This window comes from Sus scrofa, chromosome 2 (assembly GCF_054392235.1).
Source record: "Sus scrofa isolate SSC_HxYL_T2T_F1_AM1 chromosome 2, Sscrofa_HxYL_maternal_Yorkshire_Landrace_v2.0, whole genome shotgun sequence".
NCBI classification, from domain to species: Eukaryota; Metazoa; Chordata; class Mammalia; order Artiodactyla; family Suidae; genus Sus; species Sus scrofa.
This window is the reverse complement of record NC_139384.1, coordinates 76926125-76948980: the sequence shown is the minus strand read 5'-3', so window position 1 is coordinate 76948980 and position 22856 is coordinate 76926125. Positions and strand designations below refer to the sequence as shown.

The window sequence follows — 22856 nt, the reverse complement described above, 5'->3', positions numbered from 1 at the left end:
AAGGCAGGAACAGGAGTTCCTGTTGTGACACAGCCGTAATGAAGCTGACTAGTATCCATGAGGACACTGGTTCAATCCTTGGTCTGGCTCAGTGGGTCAAGGACCCGGCATTGAAAGAAAGGAAGGGAGGAAGGGAGGGAGGAAGGAAAAGGAAGGAAAGAAGGAAGGAAGGAAGGAAGGAAACAAAAAAGCAGGAAGGACCCAGGGAAGAGTGCTGGCGTAAAAACCAAGGGATGCAACTGAAGGAAGGATTCGTCAAGAGTAGCCAACCCTCAAGTGTCCTTCATGCTCCTTCTCCCACACCCCTCCTTCCCCAGGGCTGATAAGGAAGGGACAAGCACCCAAATGGATGCAGTCTGCACCTACCGTCCAGATCCCACAGGCTTCAGACTGGACAGAAAACGGCTGTACTGGGAGCTAAGCCATCAGACCCATGGTGTCACCCGGCTGGGCCCCTACACCCTGGAGAGGAATAGTCTCTATGTCAATGGTGAGTAGTTCTGCTGCAGCTTGGGTCTCCTTGCAGTGTAATGTTTCTGTACCCACCTTCCTAGTTCTGGACCAACCTAGAATTTCCATGGGGGCTCTGTTCTTTCCCTTCAGACACCTAAAAAGGAACTTTCCAGGTCTGGAAATAAAGGTTTCCTCCAAAGTCTTCCTCATTCCATTGACCTTTCCCAGAAGCCCAAATGGAACAGGCAGACATCAAGGAAGAAGGGAGTCAAGCAAGCCCATGGTGGCCAGTGGGGTTAACTTCCCAAAGAGGCAGTGGCTTCCCAGTGCAGTGACTGCCCTTCTTTCTCTTCCTTCTGGCAGCTTGTGGCCCTTTACTCACTCTCCAAGGCCAGTTGGAACTACATCCCACCTAAGGAAAAAACAACAAAGCTGTTAGTAATGTTTTTAGCAATATATTCCCTTGCAACAGGCTCTTAGCAACAACACCCACAATACCACCTGTATTAAGGGCTAATATTTATTGAGGGATTCCTATGATCTAGAGTGTTATATGTACTATGTCTTACTAGTCCCACCTAACATTTTATGAGGTACTAGGTGTGTTGTACAGTGAAACAAACAAAGCTCAGGAAGGGATATCCATTTTCCCAGAATCAGATAGCTAATACTATTGGTGGAGTCTGGACTTAAACCTGAATTGACTTTAAAGTCTCAGCCCACCTGGAGTTCCCATTGTGGCTCAGCAAATTAAGGACCCAACATTGTCTCTGTGAGGATGCAGACTCAATCCCTGGCCTCACTCAGTGGGTTAAAGATCCAGAGTTGCTGCAAGCTGCAGCATAGGTTGCAGATGTAGCCCAGATCCTGTGCTTCCGTGGCTGTGGTGTAAGCCGGCAGCTGCAACTCCCATTCGACCCCTAGCCCAGGAACTGCCATATGCCTCAGGTGCAGTTATAAAAGGAAAAAAATAAAATAAAATAAAATCTAAGCCCACCTAGTTACTAGGCTACACTACAGACTAACACAACTAAAATAAAGCACAACTATCAGGATGGAAAATCATATTAAGAGGCCTCTAATATGACAATTTAAGCTGATTAATTATGTCCACATTACCACTACCATGTTGGACATTCTTTCTGCCTGGATTAAAATCTGTTTTGTACTTCAGCGGTCTTTGGGAATTATCTAAAAGCAGTAGTTAACCACTATGGGTTTTGGCGAATTATAGGTCTTGCTTTAAATAGCCCTAGTCCTGCCTTTTGCTTACTGTGTGGTCCTGGGCAAGCCATGACCTCTCTGGATTTTTTTTTCCTTTCTTTATGGCTGCAGCTGTGGCACATGGAAGTTTATGGGCTAGGGGTCAAATTAGAGCGGCAACTCTGGCCTAAACCACAGTAACACCAGATATGAGCTGCATCTGTGAACTAAGCTGCAGCTTGCAACAACACTAGATCCTTAACCCACTGAGTAAGGCCAAGGGTCAAACCTGCATCCTCACAGATACTGTGTTGGATTCTTAACCCACTGAGCCATAACAAGAACTCCTCTCTCTAGATTTTTGTCTATTTTTAGAATGCAGCTTTTTTTAAAATCACCTAAGATTAGTGTGAGTCAAATGAGATAAAACTTGAATAACCCAAGTAAATCACAGGGCTCCATTTGGCCCAGTCTCAGAGAGGAGTTTTATTTCAATAAACCCAGTTGGACCATCAAATACAAAACAAGTCTAAGTTTTACTTGCATTACTCAAAGAGCATCAAAGTAGATTCAATCCATGATCTAGAACCATACTTATTCAAATCCTCATTCTCCCATTTCTCTTATTCTCCAACTTTATACTCTTGGCTGACCCCCAAGTTTCTCCCTCATGATTTAACCTAACATTACCTAAGTCCAAGAATTGTGCTGTCAAAGGTCAATTTTTATTTTTGGAGAGTTGGGTAGGAGGAGAAATTCAAAGAGGAGGAACCAAATTATGTTTCTTTGACAAAGACAATAAAAATGAGGCTGGAAACACTCACATAAAATTGTTGTCCTTATTATTCATTTGATGAGGTTGATATTATTCCAGGTACCCAGTATATCCCTTCAGTATTAAGGGTGACTTGATCATTATTTTCTTTGAGGTTAATGGCAATGAGGATGAAGTGATCATGAGCATACAGAGTATGAGGCAGCTACCTCATAAAAAGCAGCCATCATTATTTACTGCCATTTCTCAGAGAAATTACTCAGGAAGGTCCGCAAGCTCGTGTTTCTAGTTCTACTCTTCACTCCTTTCTTAACCTTCTCCCATCATCTTGTTCTTTATTTCTGCCTCTCTCTGCAGGTTATAACCATCGGTACTGGATCCCCACCACTAGCAGTGAGTAATGAAGTCTTGGATGTCTCCATGACCCTGGGACCCTTCCCACCTAAGCCTGCTCCCTGGGAGGAAAGTATGCCCCATCCCCAGATCCTCAGCCCCACAAGAGCCCCCAACCAGCAAAAGTCTCAGGTTAAGCCAAGGTAGAAATGCAAGTTTCCATGAACAGCCGCTATCTTTTCCTTGCTTCATGATAGGACCTAACCATCTTATTCTTTCAGCTCCAGTGACCTCCACATTCTCACCAGGATCTCCAGCATCTCTGACCCCCACCCCCAGCTCTACTACAGGTAGGAGTCTAATCTCTGGGTCTCATGAAACTTCCGCTCCCATTCAGTGGCTGATGAACTCTTATATGGTCCAGACCCTAATGGTCCCACAACCTTTGTCTGTCCCATTGCCTACCTGGCTGACTAATCTCTGGCCACTCCGGCCTCATTTCTGTTCCTCCAGAGCCCAAACATCCTCCCATTTTCATGTACTTTCTATTCTTGGAACTCAGCTCTTCTTGGGTCCTTTCTTGTACTCCAGACTTCAGCATCCTCTTGTTCAGACCACCTTCTAGAAAACAGCATTTCCCCGTAGCTAATCTCCGTTCTCTATGAACATTGCCTTCCTGGAAATTACTGCCATTTTGGATTTCTTTTTCTATTCTCCTTCCCTTTTTTTTTTTTTTTTTAAATAGCCACACTTGTAGCATATTGAAGTTCCCGAGCTAAGCTGTGAGCTGCAGCTGTGACTTATACCACAGCCACAGAAAAACTGGATTCAAGCCACATCTGCTACCTGTGGCACAACTTGCTGCAGTGCTGGATCCTTAACCCACTGAGTGATGTCAGGGATTTAACCCTTGTCCTCACCAAGACAACTTCAGGTCCTTAGCCCACTGAGCTACAATGGGAACTCCTATTTTAGTTTTTTTTTTTTTGTCTTTTTGCTATTTCTTGGGCCGCTCCTGCGGCATATGGAGGTTCCCAGGCTAGGGGTCCAATCGGAGCTGTAGTCTCCGGCCTAAGCCAGAGCCACAGCAACGCGAGATCCAAGCCGCGTCTGCAACCTACACCACAGTTCACGGCAACGTCGGATCGTTAACCCACTGAGCAAGGGCAGGGACCGAACCCGCAACCTCATGGTTCCTAGTCAGATTCGTTAACCACTGCGCCATGACGGGAACTCCGGAACTCCTATTTTAGATTTCTTGACTGCTCAAGTATTTGTAACCTAAGGCCTGAGCACAAAGGCCTTGGTCCTTCTTGTTTCCAACAAAAATATCCCTGACTTGTCAGTCTTTGGACACCCTGGGATAAGGGGTTGAGGTTCCTGAGCTCCATTTGCCACAATGGGATGGACAGCATCTTGGGAGCACTGGGGCACAGATTCGATCCCCAGCCCAGCATAGTGCATTAAGGATACGGTGTTGCTGTAGCTGCAGCAAATTGCATCTCAGATCTGATTCCTGGCTGGGGAATTCCATATGCCACCAGGCAGCCAAAAAAGAAAAAGAAAAAAAAAAGAGGGTTGAGATTCCCTTTTAAGCTGAAGTCACACTTTTAACGTGGAGGTCCCTCTGGCTTGCTGAGGAGGGGAGCATCCCTGAGGGGCTATCTCAGTGCTTACCTACTGGATACTATGGACAGAGAGATGACATTAGTCCCTCCCCTTCTTAACCAGCTCAGCTCTAAGAGCATTATGGGTCTCCTCTCTCCTTCTCCCTCCATTTGCAGGCAAGGGCCCGGCCCTGGTGCCATTCACCCTTAACTTCACCATCACCAACCTGCTCTATACCCCGGACATGGGGCACCGAGGCTCCATGAAGTTCAACTTCACTGAGAAGGCCCTGAATCGCCTGGTAAGAGCCCATCCATGTTTCCTCGGCCCTCCCTTGTCCCCACCCCACCCAGTAGCCTCAGCCCCTCCTGCTCATCTCCCTCCCTGCTTCTCCCCAGCTGGATCCTCTGTTCAAGAACACCAGTGTCGGCCCACTGTACTCCGGCTGCAGACTGACCCTGCTCAGGTAAGACTTGCCTCCCTGATCACCTGAAGGAGGGCTGTGCAGTCACAGACAAGCTCACCAGGAGCTGAGGGCCTGACCCTGACAATGAGAAGGTGAGAATTATAAATGCCTGGGGCCTTTCCAGGAAGTCAGATGCAGAAGGCATCCGCCCTGGCTGAGGGGTCAGAGAGGGCTTCCTGAAAGAGGCGGCCACTAAAGGTCTTAAATCCTTTGGATAAGCCGATGCACCAAGCCTTCACACTCACCTTTCAGAAAGGGCAGTGCTAACCCATTAAGCGAATGTGAACTGAGGTACCTCAGGGCACACCTTGTGACAAGTGCCAAGGACACTGAGAGAATCAGTGGTGGGCCCTTTCCTCAAGATTCCCACAGTGTATCAAGGACGACAGCCCTAAGGACTTAAAACTGTAATATGAATGGTGTTAGTACAGTGATTAAGTGTGAGGGGCAGGGGGGCATAGGAGCCCAGAGAATGGACTTTTCGGTCCATCTAGGGGGGCTGAGTGGAGGTCATCTGGAGAAGGTGATGGCTGAGCCAAGTTTTGAAAGTTGAGTATGAGTTAGCTGGAAGGAATATTGGCAAAGATATTTCGAGGCCTGGCATATCTTAAGTAATGGGATAGATGTGAGAAAGATTGTGGCACATGAGAAAAGCCCCGTGAAATTGGAAAGTAGAGTGTGGAGCAAACAGCAATTGAATGAAAGAGATAGAGAAGAGGGCGGGGGGGATGGGGAGAAAAGGAGAAAAAGAGAGAAAGAAAAGGAGGAAGAGAAGCCAGGAGGGAAGGAGCAAGGAAGGAAGGAAGGAAATTTGGGGAGAAGAAAGGAGGAAAGGGAGGAGGGAGGGAGGAAAGGAGAAAGAAGAGAAAAAGAGAAAGCCAATGGGTTCCCATCACAGTGCAGCAGGAACAACTCTGACTAGGAACCATGAGGTTTTGGGTTCGATCCCTGGCCTTGCTCAGTGGGTTTAGGATCCGGCGTTGCCGTGAGCTGTGGTGTAGGTCGCAGATGTGGCTCGGATCTGGTGTTGCTGTGGCTGTGGTATAGGCTGGCAGCTGTAGCTCCAATTCCACCCCTAGCCTGGGAACCTCCATATGCCGCAGGTGCGGCCCTAAAAAAAAAGAGAGAAAGCCAAGGAAGGAGGTTGGCCAAGCAGATGGACAGGTGCACAGGAGTGTAGCTGCATGAGTGGTGGATGAATCATGGGATGAATTTAGAGTCATAGATATTACCAAGAGTTTAGGTTAGAGCTGGAGTCAAAAGTCATACTAAGGAGTTTTCCCAGTATTTTGCATAGCAGAAGTTCAAGCGTTAATGGGCTCAGTGTCCAAACATATGAAGTCACATCCTGTTTCTGTCAATAGCTGTGCAACATTTGGGAATTTCTTTAGCATCTGCGTGATTTGTTTTCTCAACTATATTGTGGGAATCATCAGCATCTACCTCACAGTTGCTGAAAAGATAAAAAGAGATAGCAAATGTAAAAGCAGATGACCCAGTACATGTTCCATAAATATTATCGACTAGTAGGTGTTCCATAAATATTAATTATACTCTTTCAGAGCTGTGGTAAAACCATGGTGCTGAGCCCTGCCATGGTGCAGTTGTTTGTTTGTTTGTTTTAACTTTTTTTTTGGCCACACTCAAGGCATGTGGAAGTTCCCTGGGCCAGGGGTTGAACCTGTGTCACAGCAGTGACCCAAGCCACTGCAGTGACCACACTGGATCCTTAACCTGCTGCACCATAAGAGAACTCCAGCGTAGCTTATGTAGAACACTAATAGATGTGGGGGTGGAAAAATTTACTCTGATGATGGGATAGGAGTGGGAAGACCCTTGAGATGTTGGACTAAACCTGGATATTGCTTGGATGGGGAGGCAAAGGATGGGGGAAGGTCCAGAAGGCTTCCTACATCTCTGGCTCTGGCTCTGATATGGAAACATAGGTGGAGGAACAGGCTCTGTTTTTAGTGGGGGAGATAATAAATTTAGCTTGGGATGTATGGAATTGAATGGGTCTGGGTGATATCCCGAGGCTGTTGTTTATACAGAGGTCAAGAGGAAGGTCTTGGCCAAGGAGAGTGAAATTGCATCTCAGGACAATAAGGCTGGTTGCTGCAGAAATGAATATGAGCTAGAGTTTCCCTTGGAGCTCAGTGGTAACGAACCCAACTATCGATGAGAATGCGGGTTAGATCCCTGGCTTCACACAGTGGTTTAAGGATCCCTTGGTGCCGTGAGCTGTGGTGCAGGTTGCAGACGAGGCTCAGGTCACATGTTGCTGTGGCTGTGGTAGGCTGCAGCTGTAGCTCCAATTTGACCCCTAGCCTGAGAACATCCATATGCCGCAGGTACAGCCCTAAAAAGAAAAAAAAAATGAATATAAACCAAATGATCCAAGGAGAGTGGGGTTGGGGGGAAGAAGGGAAGGTGGCTGAGGATGAGGTCTTAAAAGATCCATCACTTTATGGAGCAGGAAGGTACACAGTGAAGAGAACCCAGAAAAAACCATGGCAAAGAAAACAGGCAAGGCTCAATAAAGAGAAATGTCATAATGATGTCACTTCTATGTGGAATCTAAAATATGGCACAAATTAACTCTATCTACAAAATAGAAACAGACTCATAGGCATAGAAATCAGACTTGTGGTTGCCAAGGTGGGGGTGGGGAGTGGGGTGGGGAGTGGGATGGACAGGGAGTTTGGGGTTAGTAGATGCAAACTATGACATTTAGAATGGATAAGCAACGAGGTCCAACTGTACAGCACAGGGAACTATATCCAGTCTCCAAGGGTAGACTATGATGGAAGATAATATAAGAAAGATAATATAAGAAAGGGAATATATGTATATGTGTGGCTAGGTCACTTTGCTATACAGCAGAAGTTAGCATAACATTGTAAATCAACTATACTGTAATAAAAACATGTTAAAAAAAAAAAACAGAAACAGATCCACTGACACAGAGAACAGACTTGTGGTTGCCAAGGGGGAGGGGGAGGGAGAAGTTTGGACTGAGAGTTTGGGGTTAGTAGATACAACTATTTCATTTAGAATAGATAAGCAATGAGGTCCTACTGTATAGCACAAGGAATTATATCCAGCTTCAGAATAGACCATGATGGAAGCTAATATAAGAAAGGGAATGGTAGTTCCCACTGTGGCTCAGCAGATTAAGAACCCCGTTAGTATCCATGAGGATGCAGGCTCAATCCCTGGTCTCATGGGTTAAGGATCTGGCATTGCCACAAGCTGCAGTGTAGGTCCCAGATGTGGGTTGGATCTGGTGTTGCCATGGCTGTTGTGTAGACCGGCAGCTGCAGATCCAATTCAACCCTTAGCCTGGGAACTTCCATATGCTGCAGTGCAGCCCTGAAAAAAGAAATAGGAAAAAAAGAAAGAAAAAGGAAAAGAAAAAGAAAAGAAAGTCAACGTATGTTTGTGTATGACTGGGTCACTTTGCTGTACAATAGAAATTGGCACAACATTGTAAACCAACTATAATAAAAAGGAGAGAGAGAAAAATCCCAAACCAAAGAAAGAGAGTGTGTCAATTTGATGGAGAGAAATGAACAAGGTATATAACTCTCCCACATCTCTGTGTGTCCTTTTCTCCTGTCTCTGCCACCCTAGGCCTGAGAGGGATGGGGCAGCCACTGGAGTGGACGCCATCTGCACCTACCACCCTGACCCCACGCATCCTGGGTTGGACAGAGAGAAGCTGTACCAGGAGCTGAGTCAACTGACCGATGGTGTCACCCACCTGGGCACCTACACCCTGGACAGTGAGAGCCTCTACGTCAATGGTGAGTGCCCACGTTGTAGCCTGCAGTTCCCTGTCTAACCAGCAGATGACATTTGGCAACATCTAGAGAGATTTTTTTCAAGTCATGGCTGGAGGGGTGATCATAACATCTAATGGGTAGAGGCCAGACGTGCTGCTCATGACACAGTGCATAAGGCTGCCCCTTCTGTGATGAATTCTCTCCACCAAAGTGTTAAAACCACTGAGTTGGAGACATGGCTGGACCCAGATTCAGAGTTCTGGTACAAACCTGGCATTATCTTGTGGGCTTTCTTTTCTTCTCTTTTCTTTTTTGGCCACCCCAAGGTACATGGAGTTCCCAGGCCAGGAATCAGATCCACTGCCGAAAAGCCAGATCCTTAACCCACTGGGTGGGGCCAGGGGGCCAATCTGTATCCTAGTGCTCCAGAGACACTGCTGATCCCCAGTTGAGCCACAGCAGGAACTCCAGGGGGCTCTTTATTTAATGCTTAATACATCATAGGTGGCTGACCTCGTTTCCCTTTTCACCCCCTTGGAATGGAATGTTTCCTCCTTATTTCCATAGCTTCTCATAGGAGCCCAAGTGAAAGATGCAGTCTCAAGGGAAAGAAGCAGGTGATACAGGGCCCTGAGGTTAATTTTTCCCATTGGGCAGAGTCCCATTCAGCCCTCACTCCACTTCATTCTCTCCATTATGACAATCTGAAATGATGTTCTAATTTTTCACAGGCCAGCCAGAACTACTCCCACTTCATGGAACCACACCATACTTAGCAAAGAACCCATGAATAAAACTGTTTACACAACACCATTGGCAACAGTGCCCCCAAACAGCGATGCTAACACCAAGAATAATAACTATAATAGTAGCTAATTCTTTTTTTATTATTATAGTTGATTTGCAATGTTGTGCCAATTTCTGCTGTATAGCAAAGTGACTCAGTCATACATATATACATACATTCTTTTTTTTAATATTATCTTCCATCATGTTCCATCCCAGGAGATTGGATATAGTTTCCTGTGCTGAACAGCAGGTCCTCATTGCTTATCCATTCTAAATGTAATTGCAGGAGTTCCCATTGTGGCACAGTGGTTAATGAATCCGACTGGGAACCATGAGGTTGAGGGTTCAATCCCTGGCCTTGCTCATTGGGTTAAGGATCCGGCGTTGCTGTGAGCTGTGGTGCAGGTCCCAGACATGGCTCGGATCCCGTGTTGCTGTGGCTCTGGCGTAGGCCGGTGGCTACAGCACTGATTAGACCCCTAGCCTGGGAACCTCCATGTGCCATGGGAGTGGCCCTAGAAAAGGCAAAAAGACATAAATAAATTAATTAAATTAATTAAATAAATAAATGTAATTGCATCTACCAACCCCAAACTCCCAGTCCAGCCCTCTCCCTCCCCTTCCTGTTTGACAGCCACAAGTCTGTTCTCTATGTCTGTGAGTCTTGTTTCAGTATTGTACATAGGTTCATTTGTGCCATCTTTTTAAATTTATTTTTGTCTTTTTTTTTTTTAGGACCACACCCATGGCATATGGAGGTTCCCAGGCTAGGGGTCAAATCAGAGCTATAGTCTGGCCTATACCACAGCCACAGCAACATGGGATCTGAGCCACATCTGCAACCTACACCACAGCTCACAGCAACACCAGATTCTTAACCCACTGAGCAGGGCCAGGCATTGAACCTGTGTCCTCATGGATGCTAGTCAGATTCGTTTCCACTGAGCCACGACGGGAACTCCCATTTGTGCCATATTTTAGATCTGGGTTTTAAGTGCCAGGACTTATGATAAGGTTTTATTTGTATTATCTCATATTAATTTTACCCCAAACCCTCTAAGTTACTCCACTTATTTTTACAGACAGCCATCAGGCATTCAGACAGGAACTCATTTGCCCAAAACAATCCAGCCATAAAACAAGGGAAAGTCAAGACTTAAACCCAAGATTCAGACTATAACTCTTAAATTCCTAATCACAAGGCAACACTGTAGACCAGATCCAGTGCAAGCCTATCAGGACAGGAAGGGGCACTGATGAACTCTAGCCTAACAGTCTAACCTGATGCTTGATTAGTAATTTCCCCTCTATGTCTGCTTGGAAAGGTCCTTTATATATAGTTTTTTATATATTTTACTGGATTAACAATAGCACATCCTGTCCTGAGCCCATAGAAGGTTTAACTCTGGCATTGGGACTAACTTAAAGCATATTCATAAGATGGAGATTGGTAAGTGAGAGACCTCTGTTTTATGTGTTGCTGGACAAGCCATGTGACCTCTCCAGGCTCTAAGGTCCCATTGATAGAAGGGACTAAATGTACATCCCATGCAGGATTTTCTCACAGCCAAATGAGATGATCCAGCAACAATGCACGAGAGCTCCCCTTCGTTCAGTGTTATTCTCAGAAAGCATCATAGGAGATGTGATCCAGGACCAAGAGAAACACTTATGAAACTCTTTTTCCTCCAATTTCTTTCGGGCTCCCATTTTAATACCATTCATCTGATCTTCAAGCCTCTTCTCTTTTTCACTATCCCACCCATCTCTAAATTTTCTCAAACCACACATATATTCTCTCTTCTCCATCTCATTGTACCTCCAAGTACCACTCTTTTCACCTGCCACAATCATGTCAATTCTACATCACACAAAAAAGAAACTAAGCCAGAGGGGAAAAAAAGTCAGACTATCATAAAATTTTGTGAAGAGAGAGAAGGAGAAAGGGCAAGGGCAAAATTATCTTTACAGATTGAGAGAACATGGATAAGGCTTGGAACCTACAACTCATTCATAAATTTACCCCATTATTCCTGTTATGTGTCTGGCATTACTTCTGGTGCATTTCCAATACATAGGGGCAGCTCTTATCATTGTTGTCTTTTTCTTTTGGCAATAATAATAGTGATGGTGGTTTTTTCCTAGTATGATTTTATCTCTTTATTGAAGTATAGTTTATTAACAATGCTGTGTTAATTTTCTGTTGTGTAGAAAGTGATTCAGTTATACACACACACACACACACACACACACACACACATATACACACACATTCTTTTTCATATTCTTTTCCATTATAGTTTATCACAGGATATTGAACATTGTTCTGTGTGCTCTACAGTGGGGCCTTGTTGTTTATCCATTCTATATATAACCCCAAACTCCCATTCCATCCATCCCTCGCCTACCCCCTCCCTCTTGGCAACCCCAAGTCTGTTCTCTATGTCTATGAGTCTGTTTCTGTTCCATAGGTAAGTTCATTTGTGTCATATTTTAGATTCCACATATAAGTGACATAATTAGGTATTTGTCTTTCTCTTTCTGACTTCATTTAGTATGATAGTCTCTAGTTCCATCGATGTTGCAGCAAATGGCATCATCTGGTTCTTTCTTACGGCTGAGTAGTATTCCATTGTATGTATGTAAAGCATGATTTTATTTTTTTCTTTTTTAAAAAGTTTTATTGAAGTATAGTTGATTTACAAGGTTGTGATAATTTCTGCTATACAACAAAATCATTCAGTCATACAGGTAATGATGTTCATCATTACTTTGAAAGGACAAGGCAGGCACAGAAGGGCATGGAATTAAATGTAGCCATTATTGTTCACATGCATTCTTGTTAATGAGTTTCATTTTTAGGTGTGCCATCTGACCTAGCAATGAAACTTTCTTAACTCTTAGCCATCGTAACAGTCATAACAGTCATAATAGTCATAACATCATAACAATTAAGAAACTTCCTTAACTTGGAGTTCCTGTCGTGGCTTTTCGGTTAGCAAATCTGACTAGGAACCATGAGGTTGCAGGTTCGGTCCCTGGCCTTGCTCAGTGGGTTAAGGATCCGGCGTTGCCGTGAGCTGTGGTGTAGGTTGCAGACGCAGCTCGGATCCCGTGTTGCTGTGGCTCTGGCGTAGGCCGGTGGCTACAGCTCCGATTAGACCCCTAGCCTGGGAACCTCCACATGTCTCAGGAGTGGCCCCAGAAATGGCAAAAAGACAAAAAAGAAAAAAGAAAAAAGAAACTTCCTTAACTCTTAGCCATCATAACAGTCCTTGTGTACTTTTTTCTCCCTTTCTGCAGGTTTTAACCGTCAGTCCTGGACACCTACCTTCAGCAGTGAGTATTTAAAACTATGGAACTTCCATGCCACTATACCTTTACTCCCCAAAGCACATCCTTCGGAAGAGAAGCTACCAATGCTCATGCCCTAAATGCCCAGCCATGGCCTCAACATAGCCCCTAGCCCACCCAAGTTCTTGTTTTGAGTCAACATGGAAGCACAAATTCCAATGAACAACTTCTGCCCCCCACATTCCTTCCAGATTCGACTCATTAATTTTCCCCATGTTCTTTTTTTTAACGTCCAGTGACTTCTACATTCTCTCTGGAATCTTCCACATCTCAGCCCACCATCCTCAGCTCCACAGGTAGGAACCTGCTCTCTAGAACCTAAGAAACTTCAACCCTATATGGTCTGATCCCTGTTCACTACCCAGCCTCAGCCTGTCCCACTTAACTCATTCTCTCACACATTTTCTAAGCTTCAGCTTCATCAGACACTTGTCTGTTCTTCTGGTCCTTCTGTTTGGCCTTTATAGTAGCTTTTCCTGGAGATCAGCTATGCCTAGCAACTTATTTGCCTTTCAAATCACAGCCTGACCATCACCTTCACCAAGAGATCTTCCAGGGCCACTTAAATGATGTTTTTCCTGAATACAACGTGGCCCATAGGTTCTCTTTATCATATCACCATGAGTATTTCTTTCCTAGAATTTACTACTGTTTGCTTTGTTCAGTCTTTTATGTATTTGTCACCCTGGAGCTGAGCACCTAATCAGCACTCACTTCATATCGATTGATGGAATGAATGGATGAAGGTAGCAATCTCTGTATAGATGGGCATTCCTGGATTTTATCTGAACATCCAGGAAATCACTCAGGGTTGTAGTCTTGAGTTGATTCTTGCCTCATCTCCTTGTCTTGCCCAGACATGGGTCTGAGGGCTCTTGAGTCTCCAGGAACCCGATACAAGGATGTGATTTATGCCATGGAACCTATATTACATCAGCCTTAAGAGTTGTTTGTGTTGGCCGGGTTGGGGGGGGGGGGTTTGCGGGGGTTTGCTGGATTCAGTTCTGCCCTCAGGTGCTATGTAACATTGGGAGTGTTTCTTTTTTTCTATTTTTTTTTTCAGTAGACTTTATTTACAGTGTTGTGTTCATTTCTGCTGCACAGCATAGTGACCCAGTCATACACATACATACATTATTCTTCTTATACTATCTTCCATCATGGTCTATCCCAAGAGAAGGGCTATAGTTCCCTGTGCTGTACAGTGAGACCTCATTGCTTATCCATTCTAAATATGATAGTTTGCATCTACCAACCCCAAATTTCTAGTCCACCCCACTTCCTCCCCCTTCTCTCTTGGCAACCACAAGATTTATTTATTTATTTATTTATTTATTTATTTTTGCTTTTTTGGGGGTGGGCACACCCATGGCATATGGAAGTTCCCAGGCTAGGGGTCTAATCAGAGCTACAGCTGCCAGCCTGCACCACAGCCACAGCAATGCAAGATCCAAGCGTGTCTGTGGTGTACCATACAGAGATCATGGCAATGCCAGATCCCTGACCCACTGCACAAGGCCAGAGATTGAACCCACATCTTCATGGATACTAGTTAGATTTGTTTCTACTGCACCACAACAGGAACTCCAGATTTATTTTTTAAATTGAGTTAATGAGTCTTTTCATGCTTATGTCATGGCCCAGGCTAAGCATCCCTGACCCTTAATCCTGCCATGTGAGCCTGGAGTTACGAGATAGAAGTTGGTGTCCTATTGGTGGACTTCACCTTCAGGCATTCGTTGTTTTGGAAGTGAAGATACTGAAAACACACTTTAGACAGGATGCATACTCTTTACTTCCTCACTGTTCCACCAGATCTACTCAACCATTTATGTAGCATGCCTAGTTCCTGCAGCTTTTTAAATATGTGACATGTGCTATAAATCAAATCATCTCCTTACTGGTGCAGACATTTGCCCCTAGAAGCATTCGGGACTTGTTCTTCATCTTTGGTTTTCACCAGTTGGATCATGATGTGTCTGAGCATACTTTGCTTTGAGTTTAGACTCTTTGGGATTTTATAAGATTCCTAAATATGAAAAATGTATGTATTTAAGAAATCTAGAGAACCTTAACCTCTATTTCCTTGACTTTTTCTGTTCACTAATCTTTTTCTCTCGTTCTGGTCCTCCAATCAAATGATAATGATCCAGGAGTCCTTGAGTATCTGTTCATTATTATTTTTTTTCCACAGCACATGAAAGTTCCTGGGCCAGGGATCAAATCCAAGCCTCAGCTGTGACCTATGCCACAGCTGCAGCAATACTGGATCCTGAACCTACTGAGCCAAAGAGGGAACTTCTGTTTACTATTTTATCAGTCTTTTTTTCTCTTTGTTCTTCAGGTTTAATAATTTTTATTGATATATATTCTAAATCACTGACCTTTCTCTATCATCTCCATCCTGCCCAAGTGAATTTTTTTCCAAGATACTGTATGTATCTTTCAGTTCTAAACTCCCATTTGATCCTTTTTTACAGTTTCTCTGCTGAGAACTGCTAACTTTACATTTATTTCAAGTGTATTTACATTTACCTTTAAAATAATACTCATTTTAAAGACTGTGCCTGATAATTCCAACATCTGGATCACCCTGGAGTTTGCATCTGTCAACTGTCTTTTTCTTGAGGACTGGGTACATTTTTTTCTGGTTCTCTGTATATCAAGCAGTTTTGGTTAGTAGGCTATACATTATAAGCATTATCTTTGTGTAAACTCTGGGTTTTGTTATCCTCTTGGGAATGTTTTCCTTGTTTTTGTTTGTTTTTCTTTTTATGTCTGCACCTGTGGCATATGGAAGTTCCCAGGCTAGGGCTTGAATTAGAGCTGCAGCTGCCAGCCTATCCCACAGCCACAACAATGCAGGTCTGATCCACAGCCAGATCCAATCCATGGCTGCAACCTATACTGCAGCTTGCAGCAACCTAGGATTATTAATCCACTGAGCAAGGCCAGGGATCAAACCCACATCCTCGTGGATAGTAGTCGGGTTCTTAACCTGCTGAGCCACAAAGGAAACTCCTATCTGTTTGTTTTAGCAGGTAATCAGCTCTCTCCTCTTCAGTTCACAAGAGCCCTAATTCCTAGTTCCATTTGGTCAGAAATATTAGATTTCTGTCATAACATTATCTGCCTTTGTACTCATTCCCTCACACACACCTCTATGACTGTGATAATAAATCTATGAGAAAAAAAAGAGATAAAGTAAAACAGGGAGTTATATGTGGCTCAGTGGTTAACGAATCAACTAGGAACCATGAGGTTGCGGGTTTGATCCCTGGCCTTGCTCAGTGGGTTAAGGATCCGGCGTTGCCGTGAGCTGTGATGTAGGTTGCAGATGCAGCTCGGATCCCTTGTTGCTGTGGCTCTGGCGTAGGCCGGCGGCTACAGCTCCAATTGGACCCCTAGCCTGGCGCCACTTTCATGGAGGGACCAGCCTTGACCATTCAGTAGTTACACCTTCTCTCCTGATGAAATCAGAGGACTACAAGAGATCTCTGCCCCACCGGGCAGTAGAGTGACTTTGCTTCTTTTCCTCCCACCACAATGTCTGCCATTTGTTTATCCTTAGACACATTAGGCCAAAAAGAGTTGTGGTACTTTTTCCAGCTAAAATCACTTTTCCAGTCTGGAGGTCCATTCCCTTCTATAAGTCTGGCTAGATGCAAAAGTGATACAGGCTGGGCACCTTAGGCCTGACTTGCAGGACATTAAGGCTAAGGTGGTGACCTGGACCTGCTATTTACTGCCATCCCAGACAGAGATCCTAATGAACCTCCTCTCCCTTCCCACTGCAGGCTTGAGCCCCTCTCTGGTGCCTTTCACCCTCAACTTCACCATCACCAGCCTGCGCTACACAGAGGACATGGGCCCCCCAGGATCTGAGCTATTCAACACCATAGAGAGGATCTTGAATCGCCTGGTGAGAACCCCTCCAGTGCCTACCCACCCTCCAATGCCTGCTCTTGTCCTGCCCAGCCCCTTGGTCCATCTGCTCACCTCCCTTTCCTTCATCCCTAGCTCAAGCCCTTGTTCCAGAACAGCAGCATTGGACTCCTCTATTCTGGCTGCCGATTGACCCTGCTCAGGTGAGCACTCCAGAGTAGACCTGCAGGCAGTGTGGAGGGTGACCATGAGCTAGACCTTAGCATCCCGCACTCTCTATGCCAGTCATCGGACCACCAGCCCTCACCCTGTCTCACGCTGTGTGCCCCACCAGAAGATGCAGAATCGTCTTAGACTCTCCTTCCCTGGAGATAAGGTTGAAATTTGCAGAAAGATCTTTCTTCTGGAACTCATCAAGAAAACAAATAATCTGGAGTTCCTGTTGTGGCTCAGTGGTAATGAACCCAACTAGGATCCATGAGGTTTCAGATTCAGTCCCTGGCCTCGCTAAGTGAGTTAAGGATCTGATGTTGCATGAGCTGTGGTGTTAGGTCACAGATACAGCTCAGATCCCATGTTGCTGAGGCTGTAGCATAGACCTGCAGCTGCAGCTCCGATTTGACCCCAAGCCTGGGAACTTCCAGATGCTGCGGGTGCAACCCTATACAGACAAAAAGAAAACACATACTCATGTCAGCTTCACCATTATAGAGCAGCAGTTTTCAACTAGCAATATCTGGAAACATTTTGTTGTTGTCACAATTCAAGATCGAGGGTAACAACTGGCATATAGTGAACGAGGCCAAGGATGCTGCTAAATATCCTGAAATGCATAAGATAGTCTCCCAGGGCAAAAAATTGTCTGACCTGAAATGTTCATGGTGCCAAGGTTAAGAAACTTCATGGTAGAGGATATACAATTAACTCTCCTGCTGTTGTCACATTTTTGGCTAAGGATCGGCCTGTCTGTAATATCTAGCAAGTCTTCCTTTCTCCTGCTGTCTCCCCACAATTACCAAATCCTGCTTTCTGACTGCTCAGAGGCAGACTTGTGATGTCTGCCCATCTGTCTCCATTGAGCAGTAAAGCACTGTGGTTATTTGGTTTTATTTGGTATCTGGCAGGCCTATGTTCACATCCTAGTCCTCTTACTTCAAGGCTGTGTGACCATGACAAGTTACTTAACACCTCTGGGGCTCAGCCTTCTCACCTGGCCATCAGAGTCTCTCAATTTGCTTTTCCACAGAACAGATTTAGCCCAGGATTCTGCTAGATGACAATTTGATCTGAATTCTGTTAAGAGATTCTCCTGCCTGCACTGGGTCAGCTGATTTCAGATGAAGCTCATTCATGTGTCTGCAGTCAGCTGCTGGCTGGGACATCACAATTCTCCACCTTCTCTTATCCTCCAGCAGGCTCATCTTGGTCATAAGCAAGCTCACATTTCCACGAACAGTGAGAAACGACAAGCCCTAATGCCCACCTGCTTTCCGAGTCTCCTTTTGCATCACATTTGCTAATGTCCATTGGCCAGTGCAAGTCACGTGGCCAAGCCCAGATACAAGAGATGGGGAAATAGACTCCTTTTCTGATTTATGGGAAGAATTTGTGGCCATCTGTGTCAGCACAGTGAGGATGAAAATGAAATGTGCTTAGCAAAGGACCTAACATATAGAGAACATGCAGTAAATTATTCATAACCTTTTCTATATTCAGGTACTAAGAATAACTCCAGCATGTGGAAACCCCCATAGGTATACTTGGATCACATTAGCCCAAGTATGAGATCTCCTAGTCACTGACCATTTGTCTGAGGATGGAATGCTCCCAGCTCCAAGAATAGTCACTGTTGCCCTCCAGCCATAATACAAGGTTTTCCCCTTTACACTGGCCCTGAGATTTTCCTGATCCCACGTAGCCCCATCCCTACCTCCACCCTCGTCTGGCTGCTTGGCCTCACTGTTTCCTTCAAAAGGTTTAGTCTCTCTCACTGCAAGGTCCATTCATCAAGAACTTTAGCCCTATTAATACGTAGTAAAAATGGCTTCCTTGTATTGAGCTCTTACTAATGCTAAGTACTGTGAGGTCTGTACTATTACCTCATTTGACAGATGAAAACAGTGAGCTACAGAGACGTTGAGAGACTGATCCAGAGTCAGCCAGCAGTCAGGTGGCAAAGCTGGGATTTAGGGAATTTGACAATGCCTTTTTTAACCTTGTTGAATTCCCAGATTCCTTCCTTCCACTTCTGCTGTCATGCTGCTATTGCTAGGGGGTTTAATGCCTTGCTTTGATTATCTTTTATTTATTTATTTTGTCTTTTTAGGGCCACACTGTGGCATATGGAGGTTCCCAGACTGGGGTCCAATCAAAGCTGTAGCTGACATCCTATGCCACAGTCACAGCAACGTGGGATCCATGTCTGCAATCTACACCACAGCTCATGGCAACACCGGATCCTTAAACACAGAGAGAGGCCAAGGATTGAACCTGCATCCTCATGGATGCTAGTCGGGTTTGTTAACCACGATGGGAACTCCTGATTATTTTTTTTTTTTTAGGACCATACCCGTGGCATATGGAGGTTCCCAGGCTAGGGGTCCAATCAGAGCTACAGCTGCCAGCCTACACCACAACCACAGCAACACCAGATCCGAGCCATGTCTGTGACCTAACCACAGTTCATGGTGACACAGGATCCTTAACCCACTGAGCAAGGCCAGGGATCGAACCTGAAACCTCATGGTTCCTAGCTGGATTCATTTCTGCTGCTCCACAATGGGTACTCTTCCTGATTATCTTTTAAAGTTCAGCACAAATGTCAACATTTCTAGATGCTCCGTCTTCTGTGTTTAGGGGCCTTGACGGCCTCTTCATTTCCAACTCTCCCTCAGCACCAAGTCCATTCCAGGCTACCTACCAGTCCTCCTGCTTTCTCAGCCACCTCCCTCAATGAGGCTTTTTAGCATCCCTACCTAGAATCCCCACCTCCCCATCCCTGTGTCCCTCCTTGTCCAGGCCTGAGAAAAACAGAAGAGCCACTGGAATTGATGCTGTCTGTACTTACCGTCCTAATCCCGTGGGCCCTAAACTAGACAGAGAGAGGCTGTACTGGGAGCTGAGCCATGAGACCCATGGTGTCACCCAGCTGGGCTCCTTCACCCTGGACAAGGATAGCCTCTACGTCAATGGTGAGCATCCTTTTTGTAAGCAGAAGTTGAAGCTGAGAATCTGACCCCAGAAGAGATGGGACTCTCCAGTTTGCCACAGTACCTGTCCCATATATAGTTTTCCACTTGCATAATCTCCCTTGATGACTCAATGAAGCCCATAGGCTCTTGAGTTTGCAAATCCTTCTCTTCCCTTTGCATCCTGCATTCCAGGACTGTGATTTTTCTTTTTTTGGCCACCTCGAGGTATATGGAGTTCCCAGACCAGGGACCAGATCCAGCTGCAGTTGGGACCTACACCACAGCTGTGGCAATGCTGGATCCTTCAACCCACTGCACCAGGCCAGGGATAGAACCTGTGTCCTGGCTCTGCAGAGACACTGCTGATCCAGTTGCACCACAGCAGGAACTCCTAGGACTGTGATTTATATACTTGTCTGAGCTGTTCCCTTGTAGCATAGCAGGTTAAGGATCTGGCATTGTCACCAAAGCAACTGCCATGGCTAGGGTTCAATCCCTGGCAGAGAACTTCCACATGCCATGGGCATGATACAAAAAAAAATCTTATATCCTTGTCTGAGGTTCAAAGACTTTCTTTAGGTCGAAACTATGGCTAGGATCTGATCCCTGGTCTGGGAACTCCATATGCTGTGGGTGCAGGGGAAAAAGAAAAAAAAAAGAGTTTGGCCATTCATCTTTCATCCAACATCTCAAAATCCCCACTAGAGACTGTAAAGCACAATTTTGGAACCTGTGTTCTAGAAATGTCGATGTAGTTATCTTCCCAAATAAGTTGCAAACCCATGAAGACAAGGACTGGGTCTTTGATTTCTCAGCCTTTTAAGAACAAGATAGCATATTTCCTAAATCATAAGTGTGGCACTGTGCAGACTTCAAGTCTCTGCCAGGGGTAAGGGTTGATGGTGCTCGGGCTGTGTGTATCTTGGATGTCCCTTTCCTGCTTTCATCCCAATCCTGTCTCCTTTCCTCATTACAGGCTACACCCAACGGACCTCAGCCTCCACCCCCAGTGGTGAGTACTCGGGACCCCCCAGTGACCATGATCGACAGGCCCCCTTGTGGGCAGCAACGGATCCTTTCATCCAGAGCCTCAAAAAGAGGAGATGCCAGAGGACTTGATGGTCTCACTCAATCCCCCACTACGGTGGCTCCAGCTGGACAAGAGAGATCCATGCAGTGGCCTCCATGCCCCACTCAAAATCCCCATTCTCACTCCAGACCATTTCTCCTCAGCTGCCGTGACTTCTGTGCCTTTCCCAGGGACCTCGGTGGTACCAACCCACTTCTCCAGCTCTACAGGTAGGTGATTTCTTTCTCTGGCTCCCTTAGAAGTTTCAACACTAGGGAGTTGAACAGACAAGCTGCCTCGAAAGAGCTAGAACTGCCATGGGCCACCCTGCTCTACTTGGAATTCCTCAAGTACACAGAATGTGACTTCCTCATCTGTTCTGCTCCGTACCCTCCTGGTGCCTCAGTTTCCTCATCTGCCAAGTGAGAATAATACTGCTTCATAAGGTCGTTGTGAAGGTTAAATTAAAATGTGTGTGTGCAAAAACACCTAGTACGGGAGTTCCCACTGTAGTGCAATGGGATCAGCAGCATCTCTGGAGCACTGGGATCCAGGTTCGATCCCCAGCCCAGCACAGTGGGTTAAAAGATCCAGTTTTGCCCAGCTAGGACAAAGCTACAGATTAGATCTGATCCCTGGCCCTGGAACCCCATATGCCTGGGGTGGCCAAAAAAGAAAAAAGAAAGGCAAACAAACAAAAAGACAGTACAGGGGGTAACAAAGAATTCAGTCCGACAAATATTTATTGGGCATTTGTTGTGTGCTGGGCAGAGGAGATAAGATGTTAAGTCACCTGTAGTCCCTCCCCTCACCAAGTTTGCCATGTATTGAAAAAGTCCAAAATTCAATGTACAATTACACTTGACAATAATTATAAAAAAATTCATGTTCAGCACTTACTACATGTCAGGCCATGTCCTATTATTATATTTAGTTTTAACTTTTCGCTTTGGAATGAATATAATAGAGTCACAGGAAGAGGCAAAAATAGTGCAGAATTCCCGGTACCCTTCACCCAGTTTCTCCCCAGTGGTTGACCTCTTGCATAACTATAGTACAATATCAAAACCAGGAAACTGGAGTTCCCGTCATGGCTCAGTGGTTGATGAATCTGACTAGTATCCATGAGGAAGCAGGTTCAATCCCTGGCCTCGCTCAGTGGGTTAAGGATCTAGCATTGCCATGAGCTGTGGTGTAGGTCGCAGACGTGGCTCAGATCTGGTGTTGCTGTGGTTGTGGTGTAGGCCGGCAGCTATAGCTCCAATTCAACCCCTAGCCTGGGAACTTGCATGTGCCATGGGCGCAGCCCTAAAAAGAAAAAAAAAAAAGCAAAAATATAAGCAAACAAAACCAGAAAACTGACATTGTTAAAATCCACAGACCTCAATCAGACTTCCCTAGTTTTATATGTTCTCCCGCGTGTGTGAATGTGTGTAGGTCTATGCCATAGGTGCCATTTTGTCACCTAAGCACCACCATGTAACCACCACTGCAAAGAGATACAGAACTGTTCCATCACCACAAAGATCTCATTCTACCTTTTTTTTTTTTTTTCTTTTTGTCTTTTTGCCTTTTCTAGGGCCACTCCCACAGCATATGGAGGTTCCCAGGCTAGGGGTCGAATCAGAGCTGTAGCCACCAGCCTATGCCAGAGCCACAACAATGCCAGATCTAAGCCACGTCTGCGACCTATACCACAGCTCATGGCAATGCTGGATCCTTAACCCACTGAGCAAGGCCAGGGATCGATCCCTCAACCTCATGGTTCCTATTTGGATTCATTAACCACTGAGCCACGACGGGAACTCCTCATTCTACTCTTTTATAGTCACACTCACCCAGTCTCACCCTGTCAACCTTTAACCTATTTTCCATCTCTATGATGATGTTCTTGTGAGAATGTTATATAAGCAGAATCATACAACTTGCAACCTTTGGGGACTGG

General features: G+C 45.3%; 1 protein-coding gene across 7 annotated transcripts in view; it reads left to right on the top strand.

Moving 5' to 3' along the window:
• The window catches only part of MUC16 (mucin 16, cell surface associated), a 193485-nt gene that overhangs the window by 119567 nt on the left and 51062 nt on the right, over window positions 1-22856 (top strand). For all 7 annotated transcript variants that reach the window (XM_085012717.1, XM_085012714.1, XM_085012716.1 and 4 more), the window contains exons 10-22: window positions 318-490; window positions 2789-2824; window positions 3046-3114; window positions 4549-4673; window positions 4771-4838; window positions 8472-8644; window positions 12716-12751; window positions 13003-13062; window positions 16564-16688; window positions 16787-16854; window positions 19670-19842; window positions 20819-20854; window positions 21076-21141. In XM_085012717.1, coding sequence (XP_084868843.1) covers window positions 318-490; window positions 2789-2824; window positions 3046-3114; window positions 4549-4673; window positions 4771-4838; window positions 8472-8644; window positions 12716-12751; window positions 13003-13062; window positions 16564-16688; window positions 16787-16854; window positions 19670-19842; window positions 20819-20854; window positions 21076-21141 — 1208 coding nt within the window. The remainder of the gene's footprint in view (window positions 1-317; window positions 491-2788; window positions 2825-3045; window positions 3115-4548; window positions 4674-4770; window positions 4839-8471; window positions 8645-12715; window positions 12752-13002; window positions 13063-16563; window positions 16689-16786; window positions 16855-19669; window positions 19843-20818; window positions 20855-21075; window positions 21142-22856) is intronic.